The 10,178-nt window shown below is 59.8% G+C and overlaps 1 protein-coding gene across 2 annotated transcripts; it reads left to right on the top strand.

Moving 5' to 3' along the window:
- Positions 1 to 557: 557 nt before the first annotated feature.
- Positions 558 to 9,620, top strand: BCKDHA (branched chain keto acid dehydrogenase E1 subunit alpha). Of its 2 annotated transcripts, none has more exons than XM_069883203.1 (8): positions 558 to 695; positions 1,459 to 1,536; positions 1,662 to 1,770; positions 2,708 to 2,869; positions 4,669 to 4,875; positions 6,340 to 6,481; positions 6,581 to 6,752; positions 9,409 to 9,620. In XM_069883203.1, the coding sequence occupies exons 1-8, from the start codon at positions 651 to 653 to the stop codon at positions 9,577 to 9,579; spliced, it is 1,086 nt and encodes a 361-aa protein (XP_069739304.1). In that variant the 5' UTR covers positions 558 to 650; the 3' UTR covers positions 9,580 to 9,620. The 2 variants fall into 2 exon arrangements, with proteins under 2 accessions (XP_069739304.1, XP_069739303.1); XM_069883202.1 differs by having other exon boundaries at positions 1,450 to 1,536.
- The last annotated feature ends 558 nt before the right edge of the window (positions 9,621 to 10,178 follow it).

The raw sequence follows: 10,178 nt of genomic DNA, 5'->3' as shown, positions 1-10,178 counted from the left end.
CTGTCCCCATGTCCCCCGTCCCCCCATGTCCCCCTGTCCTTCTATCCCCATGTCCCTCTGTCCCCACATCCCCCATCCCATTCCTGTGTCCCTGTGTCCCCATGTCCCCCTGTCCCCCCTGTCCCCATGTCCTTCTATCCCACGTCCCTCTGTCCCCATGTCCCTCTGTCCCCACGTCCCCTATCCCATTCCTCTGTCCCTGTGTCCCCTTGTCCCCCTGTCCCCTCTGTCCCTGTGTCCCCCTGTCCTTCTATCCCCATGTCCTTCTATCCCATGTCCCCCTGTCCTTCTATCCCCCTGTCCCCATGTCCCCCATCTCCCTGTCCCCCATGTCCCTCTGTCCCCACGTCCCCTATCCCATTCCTCTGTCCCTGTGTCCCCATGTCCCCCTGTCCCCCTGTCCCCCTGTCCCCCTGTCCCCTGTGTCCCCCATGTCCCCCTGTCCTTCTATCCCCTGTCCCCCTGTCCCCCTGTCCCCCCCTCCCTCGCTGTGGTTTTGGGGTCCCCCCCCCCATCGGTGCCCTCGGTTCGCGCAGGATGCGGCGTCCGCGGAGGAGAAGCCGCAGTTCCCGGGCGCCTCGGCCGACTTCGCCGACCGCTTGGAGTTCATCCAACCCAACGTCATCTCGGGGATCCCCGTCTACCGCGTCATGGACCGCCAGGGCCACATCATCAGCCCCTCCGAGGACCCCCAGGTCCGGGGGGACCCCAAAATGGACCCCAAAACAGGGGGGGGACCCCAAAAGGAGTGGTGGGACCCCGAAGTCTGGAGGAACCTCAAAAGGGGTGGTGGGAACCCAAAGGGACGTGGGGATAGGGGACACCAGGGGGGCGTTGTCATCACCAGGGAGGTCCCCCAGGTCAGGGGGGACCCCAAAATGGACCCCAAAACAGGGGGGGGACCTCAAAAGGAGTGGGGGGACCCCGAAGTCTGGAGGAACCTCAAAAGGGGTGGTGGGAACCCAAAGGGATGTGGGGATAGGGGACACCAAGGGGACGTTGTCATCACCAGGGAGGACCCCTGGGTCAGGGGGGACCTCAAAAGAGATGGGGGGACCCCAGAAGGGGTAGTGGGACCCCAAAGTCAAGGAGGAACCCCAAAAGGTGTGATGGGAGCCCCAAAGGGGTGGTGGGAACCCAAAGGGACGTGGGGACAGGGGGGACACCAGGGGGACGTTGTCATCACCAGGGAGGTCCCCCAGGTCCAGGGGGACCCCGAAACCCACCCCAAAACTGGGAGGGGACCCCAAGAGGAGTGGGGGGACCCCGAAGTCTGGAGGAACCTCAAAAGGGGTGGTGGGAACCCAAAGGGACGTGGGGACAGGGAGGCCACTGGGGGGACGTCGTCATCACCAGGGATGACAAAAGGGCTAGAGGGGACCCCAAAAGGGGTGGGGGGACCCCAAAAGGGGTGGTGGGACCCCCCCCCGAACCCCCCGTGCCCCCCAGCTGCCCAAGGAGCGGGTGCTGAAGCTCTACCAGACGATGACGCTGCTCAACACCATGGATCGCATCCTCTACGAGTCCCAGCGCCAGGTACGGGGCGCCGCGCCCCGAACTTGGGGGGCCCGGGGGGAGTCGGGGGGCCCGGGGGGTGTCGGGGGGCCCAGTCCAGCCCCCCCCCCCCCCCGAGTCGAGGGTCTCAATCCTCCTCCCGGCAGGGCCGGATCTCCTTCTACATGACCAACTACGGGGAGGAGGGGACCCACGTGGGCAGCGCGGCCGCCCTGGAGGACACCGACCTGGTCTTCGGGCAGTACCGCGAGGCGGGTGAGGCCCTCGGCTCCCCGGCCCTGGGGCGACCACGGGGACGGGACACGGAACCCCAACCCAGAGGGTCGTGGGCCACGGGGTTATCTCCAGCTGGTGGCCCCAGGGCTCGGTGATGGATCCAAGCTCTTCATCCATGACCTGGGTGAAGGTGTTGGAGGCGCCTGAGCGAGTCGGGGCGGGGGACGCTGAGCTGGGAGGAGGCGTCTGAGGGCTCTGGGCAGGTTGGGTTGGTGGGATGAGGTTCAACAGCAGCTCTTGGGCCACCAGGGCCCCGAGCAGCTCCCGGCGAGGAGGAGAGCGGCTGGAAAGGGCCCTGGAGGAGAAGGACCTGGGGGGGTCGGTGGGACACGAGCCAGCAGGGGCCCAGGGGGCCAAGAAGGCCAAGGGTATCTTGGCTTGGAGCAGCCCCCAGGGAGGTTCTTCTCCCTCGGCCTCTGGGGAGACCCGACCTCGAATCCTGGGGGCAGCTCTGGGCCCCGAGGAGAACCTGGAGGGCCTGGAGCCTCCGGAGAAGAGCCCGGAGCTGGGGAAGGGGCTGGAGAAGAAGAGGAGCGGCTGAGGGAGCTGGAGAAGAGGAGGCCGAGGGGAGAGCTCGTTGCTCTCTCCAACTCCCTGCGAGGAGGTTGTGGAGAGGAGGGAGCTGGGCTCTTCTCCCGAGGGGACAGGACGAGGGGGAACGGCCTCCAGCTCCACCCGGGGAGCCTCAGATGGGACATCAAGAGAAGATTCTTCAGGGAAAGGGGCCCTGGGCCCTGGAACAGGGAGGGGGTTGAGTCCCCAGCCCTGGAGGGTTTGAGGGGCGGGTGGACGAGGCGCTGGGGGACACGGGTCAGTGGTCGATGGGGACGGTTGGACTCGATGATCCACGAGGTCGTCTCCAACCCGAGGGCTGGATGATCCTCTGACCCCGGGGTCCCCTCGTCCTTCCTTCCAGGTGTCCTGATGTACCGGGGTTACCCCTTGGACCTCTTCATGGCTCAGTGTTACGGCAACGCCAGCGATCCCGGCAAAGGCCGGCAGATGCCCGTCCACTACGGGTGCCGTGAGCGGCACTTTGTCACCATCTCCTCACCGCTGGCCACGCAGATCCCTCAAGGTGCTCCATTCCCTCTTTTTCCATGGTCTCCCCGTCCACCCCGACCTTCTCCACCCCCTCAACATCCTTCTCGCTGCCTTTTCCATGTCCTCCTGACCTTCTCCATCCCTTCAATGTCCTTCTGGCTACATTTTCCATGTCCTCCTGACCTTCTCCATCCCTTCAATGTTCTTCTTGGTACATTTTCCATGCTCTCCTTGTCCATCCTGATCTTCTCCATCCCTCCAAAGTCCTTCTCGCTACCTTTTCTGTGTCCTCCCTGTCCATCCTGACCTTCTCTGTCCCTTCAACGTCCTTCTTGCTACCTTTTCCATGTCCTCCTGACCTTCTCCATCCCTCCAACGTCCTTCTCGCTACCTTTTCCATGTCCTCCTCATCCATCCCAACCTTCTCCATCCCTTCAACATCCTTCTGGCTACATTTTCCATGTTCTCCTTGTTCATCCCAACCTTCTTAATCCCTTCAACGTCCTTCTGGCTACTTTTTCCATGTTCTCTTGACCTTCTCCATCCCTTCAATATCCTTCTCGCTACCTCTTCCATGTCCTCCTCATCCATCCCAACCTTCTCCATCCCTTCAATGTCCTTCTCGCTGCCTTTTCCATGTCCTCCTGACCTTCTCCATCCCTTCAATGTCCTTCTGGCTACCTTTTCCATGATCTCCTGACCTTCTCCATCCCTTCAGTGTCCTTCTCGCTGCCTTTTCCATGATCTCCTGACCTTCTCCATCCCTTCAGTGTCCTTCTCGCTGCCTTTTCCATGTCCTCCTGACCTTCTTCATCCCTTCAATGTCCTTCTCGCTGCCTTTTCCATGATCTCCTGACCTTCTCCATCCCTCCAACATCCTTCTGGCTACATTTTCCATGTCCTCCTGACCTTCTCCATCTCTTCAATGTCCTTCTGGCTACCTTTTCCATGTTCTCCTTGTTCATCCTGACCTTCTCCATCCCTTCAATGTCCTTCTCGCTGCCTTTTCCATGTCCTCCTGACCTTCTCCATCCCTTCAACATCCTTCTGGCTACCTTTTCCTTGTCCTCCTGACCTTCTCCATCCCTCCAACGTCCTTCTCGCTACCTTTTCCATGTCTTCCTCATCCATCCCAACCTTCTCCATCCCTTCAACATCCTTCTGGCTACATTTTCCATGTTCTCCTGACCTTCTCCATCCCTTCAATGTCCTTCTGGCTACATTTTCCATGTTCTCCTGACCTTTTCCATCCCTTCAATGTCCTTCTGGGTACCTTTTCCTTGTTCTCTTGACCTTCTCTATCCCTCAACATCCTTCTCGCTACCTTTTCCGTGTCCTCCCCATCCATCCTGACCTTCTCTATCCCTCCAACGTCCTTCTGGCTCCCTTTTCCGTGTCCTCCCTTCCCGCCTGGAGCCCCGCGTCCACCTCTGGAATCTCCAACACGAGAAGGAGATGGAGCTGTTGGAGCGAGTCCGGAGGAGCCCTCGGAGATGATCCAAGGGCTGGAGAACCTCTTCTATGAGGACAGCCTCAAACCGTTGGGGTTGTCCAGGCTCCAAGGAGACCTCAGGGCACCTTCCAGAACCTGAAGGGGCTCCAGAAAAGCTTGGAGAGGACCTTTTTCCAAGGGGCTGGGACTGGTAGGACAAGGGAACGCCTTGAAGTTGGAGAGGAGATGCTTTCGATGAGCCATCAGGAAGAAATTCTTCCCCGGGAGGGTGGGGAGGCCCAGGGAGCTCCAAGAAGCGGTGGCTGCTCCGTCCTTGGAGGTGTCGAAGGCCACCTTGGAGACCCCTTGCAGCCCCGACCCCGTGTCCTCCTTCCCCGCAGCCGTCGGAGCCGCTTACGCCATCAAACGCGCCGACGCCAACCGCGCCGTCATCTGCTACTTCGGCGAGGGGGCGGCCAGCGAGGGGGACGCCCACGCCGGCTTCAACTTCGCCGCCACCTTGGAGTGTCCCATCGTCTTCTTCTGCCGCAACAACGGCTACGCCATCTCCACCCCGACCTCCGAGCAGTACCGCGGGGACGGCATCGGTAACGAGGAGGAGGCTTGGAGGGGGCTTCGAGGGTCGCGTCTCGACGGGGAGAAGGGACTCAGTTGGTGGGATCCACGGGGATGATCCAGTCATGGAAGGGCCTGAGGTGGTGGGACCCACAGGGATGATCCAGTCATGGAAGGGCCTGAGGTGGTGGGACCCACAGGGATGATCCAGTCCTGGAAGGGCCTGAGTTGGTGGGATCCACGGGGATGATCCAGTCATGGAAGGGCCTGAGTTGGTGGGATCCACAGGGATGATCCAGTCCTGGAAGGGCCTGAGTTGGTGGGATCCACGGGGATGATCCAGTCAAGGAAGGGCCTGAGTTGGTGGGACCCACGGGGATGATCCAGTCATGGAAGGGCCTGAGGTGGTGGGATCCACAGGGATGATCCAGTCCTGGAAGGGCCTGAGTTGGTGGGACCCACAGGGATGATCCAGTCATGGAAGGGCCTGAGTTGGTGGGACCCACAGGGATGATCCAGTCCTGGAAGGGCCTGAGTTGGTGGGATCCACAGGGATGATCCAGTCCTGGAAGGGTTTGAGTTGGTGGGACCCACAGGGATGATCCAGTCATGGAAGGGCCTGAGTTGGTGGGACCCACAGGGATGATCCAGTCATGGAAGGGCCTGAGGTGGTGGGATCCACAGGGATGATCCAGTCCTGGAAGGGCCTGAGTTGGTGGGATCCACAGGGATGATCCAGTCCTGGAAGAGCCTGAGTTGGTGGGACCCACAGGGATGATCCAGTCCTGGAAGGGCCTGAGTTGGTGGGACCCACAGGGATGATCCAGTCCTGGAAGGGCCTGAGTTGGTGGGATCCACGGGGATGATCCAGTCAAGGAAGGGCCTGAGTTGGTGGGACCCACGGGGATGATCCAGTCATGGAAGGGCCTGAGGTGGTGGGATCCACAGGGATGATCCAGTCATGGAAGGGCCTGAGTTGGTGGGACCCACGGGGATGATCCAGTCATGGAAGGGCCTGAGGTGGTGGGATCCACAGGGATGATCCAGTCCTGGAAGGGCCTGAGTTGGTGGGACCCACAGGGATGATCCAGTCCTGGAAGGGCCTGAGTTGGTGGGATCCACAGGGATGATCCAGTCCTGGAAGGGCCTGAGTTGGTGGGACCCACAGGGATGATCCAGTCATGGAAGGGCCTGAGGTGGTGGGATCCACAGGGATGATCCAGTCCTGGAAGGGCCTGAGTTGGTGGGATCCATGAGGATCATCCAGTCATGGAAGGGCCTGAGTTGGAAGAGTTGGTCTCCATCATCCTGGTGGGTCCCTTCCAACTCGGGACCTTCCGTGGACGCTGGGATTGTCCTGTGGGACCAGGAGTCGGTCTCCATCGTCCTGGTGGGTCCCTTCCAGATGGGGTTTTGTGGAATCCAGATGGATCCATCAACCGGCTGCGCTCGCCCTTGCCGTAGAGCGAAGTTGACGTTGTCCCCGTTGTCCGCAGCGGCGCGAGGTCCCGGCTACGGGCTCCTCTCCATCCGCGTGGACGGCAACGACGTCTTCGCCGTCTACAACGCCACCAAAGAAGCTCGTCGGCGCGCGGTGGCCGAGAACCAACCCTTCCTCATCGAAGCCATGACCTACCGGTGCGCTGGGAGGAGCCCCCGGCGAGCCCCGAGCGGCTTTTCCCATCAAAACCTTCTTCCTGAAGGACCTTTTTTATTTATGTTTTCTCCTCCTGGTAGGATCGGCCACCACAGCACCAGCGACGACAGCTCGGCCTATCGCTCCGTGGACGAGGTCAACTACTGGGACAAGCAGGACCATCCCATCTCCCGCCTCCGGCACTTCATGCTCAACCGGGGCTGGTGGGATGAGGAGCAGGAGAAGGGCTGGAGGAAGAGCTCCCGCAAGATGGTAACGAGGGGGTCTGGTGGGGGTTGGAGGAGGTTTTTGGGGGTTTGGAGGAGGTTCTTGGGGGTTTGGAGGAGGTTCTTGGGGTTTGGAGGAGATCCCTGGGGTTTGGAGAAGGTTCTTGGGGGTTTGGAGGAGGTTCTTGGGGGTTTGGAGGAGATCCCTGGGGGTTTGGAGGAGGTTCTTGGGGGTTTGGAGGAGGTTCTTGGGGGTTTGGAGGAGGTTCTTGGGGGTTTGGAGGAGATCCCTGGGGTTTGGAGGAGGTTCTTGGGGGTTTGGAGGAGGTTCTTGGGGTATGGAGGAGGTTCTTGGAGGTTTGGAGGAGGTTCTTGGGGTCTGGAGGAGGTTCTTGGGGTTTGGAGGAGGTTCTTGGGGGTTTTGGAGGAGGTTCTTGGGGGTTTTGGAGGAGGTTCTTGGGGTTTGGAGGAGATCCCCGGGGGTTTGGAGGAGATCCCTGGGGGTTTGGAGGAGGTTCTTGGGGATTTGGAGTAGGTTCTTGGGGGTTTGGAGGAGATCCTTGGGGATTTGGAGAAGGTTCTTGGGGGTTTGGAGGAGATCCTTGGGGTTTGGAGGAGATCCCTGGGGGTTTGGAGGAGATCCCTGGGGGTTTGGAGGAGGTTCTTGGGGGTTTTGGAGGAGGTTCTGGGGGTTTTGGAGGAGGTTCTTGGGGTTTGGAGGAGATCCTTGGGGTTTGGAGGAGGTTCTTGGGGTCTGGAGGAGGTTCTTGGGGTTTGGAGGAGGTTCTTGGGGGTTTTGGAGGAGGTTCTTGGGGGTTTTGGAGGAGATCCCTGGGGGTTTGGAGGAGGTTCTTGGAGGTTTGGAGGAGGTTCTTGGGGGTTTGGAGGAAGTTCTTGGGGTTTGGAGGAGGTTCTTGGGGGTTTGGAGGAGGTTCTTGGGGGTTTGGAGGAAGTTCTTGGGGTTTGGAGGAGGTTCTTGGGGGTTTGGAGGAGGTTCTTGAGGTCTGGAGGAGGTTCTTGGGGTTTGGAGGAGGTTCTTGGGGGTTTTGGAGGAGGTTCTTGGGGGTTTTGGAGGAGGTTCTTGGGGTTTGGAGGAGATCCCTGGGGGTTTGGAGGAGATCCCTGGGGGTTTGGAGGAGGTTCTTGGGGATTTGGAGTAGGTTCTTGGGGGTTTGGAGGAGATCCCTGGGGGTTTGGAGGAGGTTCTTGGGGATTTGGAGAAGGTTCTTGGGGGTTTGGAGGAGATCCTTGGGGTTTGGAGGAGATCCCTGGGAGTTTGGAGGAGGTTCTTGGGGGTTTGGAGGAGGTTCTTGGGGGTTTGGAGGAGGTTCTTGGGGGTTTTGGAGGAGGTTCTGGGGGTTTGGAGAAGGTTCTTGGGGGTTTGGAGGAGATCCTTGGGGTTTGGAGGAGGTTCTTGGGGTCTGGAGGAGGTTCTTGGGGTTTGGAGGAGGTTCTTGGGGGTTTTGGAGGAGGTTCTTGGGGGTTTTGGAGGAGATCCCTGGGGGTTTGGAGGAGGTTCTTTAGGATTTGGAGGAAGTTCTTGGGGTTTGGAGGAGGTTCTTGGGGGTTTTGGAGGAGGTTCTTGGGGTTTGGAGGAGATCCCTGGGGTTTGGAGGAAGTTCTTGGGGGTTTGGAGGAAGTTCTTGGGGTTTGGAGGAGGTTCTTGGGGGTTTGGAGGAAGTTCTTGGGGTTTGGAGGAGGTTCTTGGGGGTTTGGAGGAGGTTCTTGGGGTATGGAGGAGGTTCTTGGAGGTTTGGAGGAGGTTCTTGGGGTCTGGAGGAGGTTCTTGGGGTTTGGAGGAGGTTCTTGGGGGTTTTGGAGGAGGTTCTTGGGGTTTGGAGGAGATCCCTGGGGGTTTGGAGGAGGTTCTTGGGGGTTTGGAGGAGATCCCTGGGGGTTTGGAGTAGGTTCTTGGGGGTTTGGAGGAGATCCCTGGGGGTTTGGAGGAGGTTCTTGGGGGTTTGGAGGAGGTTCTTGGGGTATGGAGGAGGTTCTTGGGGGTTTTGGAGGAGGTTCTGGGGGTTTTGGAGGAGGTTCTTGGGGGTTTTGGAGGAGGTTCTGGGGGTTTGGAGGAGGTTCTTGGGGGTGTGGAGGAGATCCTGGGGGTGTGGAGGAGGTTCTTGGGGGTTTGGAGGAGATCCTTGGGGGTTTGGAGGAGCTCCTTGGGATCTAGGGGGGAACCTGGTGGGATTTGGAGGGGAACCTCAGGATTTAGAGGAGCTCCTTGGGATCTTGGGGGGGTTCTGGTGGGATTTGGAGAGGATCAGGTGGGATTTGGAGGGGAACCTTGGGATTTAGAGGAGCTCCTTGGGATCTAGGGGGGGATCTGGTGGGATTTGGAGGGGAACCTTGGGGTTTGGAGGAGCTCCTTGGGGCTTAGGGGGGATCAAGTGGGATTTGGAGAGGATCAAGTGGGATTTGGAGGGGAACCTTGGGATTTAGAGGAGCTCCTTGGGGCTTAGGGGGGGTTCTGGTGGGATTTGGAGGGGAACCTTGGGATTTAGAAGAGCTCCTTGGGATCTAGGGGGGGATCTGGTGGGATTTGGAGGGGAACCTTGGGATTTAGAGGAGCTCCTTGGGATCTAGGGGGGGTTCTGGTGGGATTTGGAGGGGAACCTTGGGATTTTGGAGGGTCCCCTGGGATTTTTTGGGGGGCACCCGTGGGCTGTTGGGGGAGGAAGAGCCCGTCGCCCTTCCCGCAGGTGATGGAGGCGTTCGAGGAGGCCGAGCGGAAGCCCAAGCCCAACCCGCAGCTCCTCTTCTCCGACGTTTACCAGGAGCTGCCCCCCCACCTGCGGCGCCAGCGCGCGGCCCTCGAGCGGCACCTGCAGCTCTACGGGGAGCACTACCCCCTCGAGCACTTCGAGAAGTGAACCCCCAATAAACCCCAAAACCACGGGGATTGAGCCCCTCGGAGGAGGGATTGAGCTTCTTGGAGAGGGATTAAACCTCTTGGAGAGGGATTGAGCCCCTCAGAGAGGGATTGAGCCCCTCAGAGAGGGATTGAGCCCCTCGGAGGGGGATTGAGCCCCTTGGAGAGGGATTAAACCTCTTGGAGGAGGGATTGAGCCCCTTGGAGGAGGGATTGAGCCTCTTGGAGTAGGGATTGAGCCCCTCGGGGAAGGGATTGAGCGCCTTGGAGGAGGGATTGATCCCCTCGGAGAAGGATTATCCACCTTGGAGGAGGGATTGAGACTCTCGAAGAAGGATTGAGCCTCTTGGAGAGGGATTGAGCCCCTCGGGGAAGGGATTGAGCGCCTTGGAGGAGGGATTGATCCCCTCGGAGAAGGATTATCCACCTTGGAGAGGGATTGAGACTCTCGAAGAAGGATTGAGCCTCTTGGAGAGGGATTGAGCCCTCGGAGGAGGGATTGAGCCCCTTGGAGAGGGATTGAGCCCCTTGGAGAGGGATTAAACCTCTTGGAGAGAGATTGAGCCCCTCGGAGAGGGATTGAGCTTCTTGGAGAGGGAT

The sequence above is a fragment of the Phaenicophaeus curvirostris genome, unplaced genomic scaffold (genome assembly GCF_032191515.1).
Source record: "Phaenicophaeus curvirostris isolate KB17595 unplaced genomic scaffold, BPBGC_Pcur_1.0 scaffold_682, whole genome shotgun sequence".
Taxonomy (NCBI): domain Eukaryota; kingdom Metazoa; phylum Chordata; class Aves; order Cuculiformes; family Cuculidae; genus Phaenicophaeus; species Phaenicophaeus curvirostris.
The sequence above is the reverse complement of the archived record's forward strand: the minus strand, read 5'-3'. Positions and strand labels throughout refer to the sequence as shown.

Bases quoted from the DNA above. Each gene is read 5' to 3' on its own strand.
- BCKDHA (XM_069883202.1), top strand. From the start codon at position 651: ATGGACCGCCAGGGCCACATCATCAGCCCCTCCGAGGACCCCCAG. The intron at 1,771-2,707 runs GTGAGGCCCTCG...CCTTCCTTCCAG, and splicing joins CGGGCAGTACCGCGAGGCGG to GTGTCCTGATGTACCGGGGT. The intron at 4,876-6,339 runs GTAACGAGGAGG...CGTTGTCCGCAG, and splicing joins GTACCGCGGGGACGGCATCG to CGGCGCGAGGTCCCGGCTAC.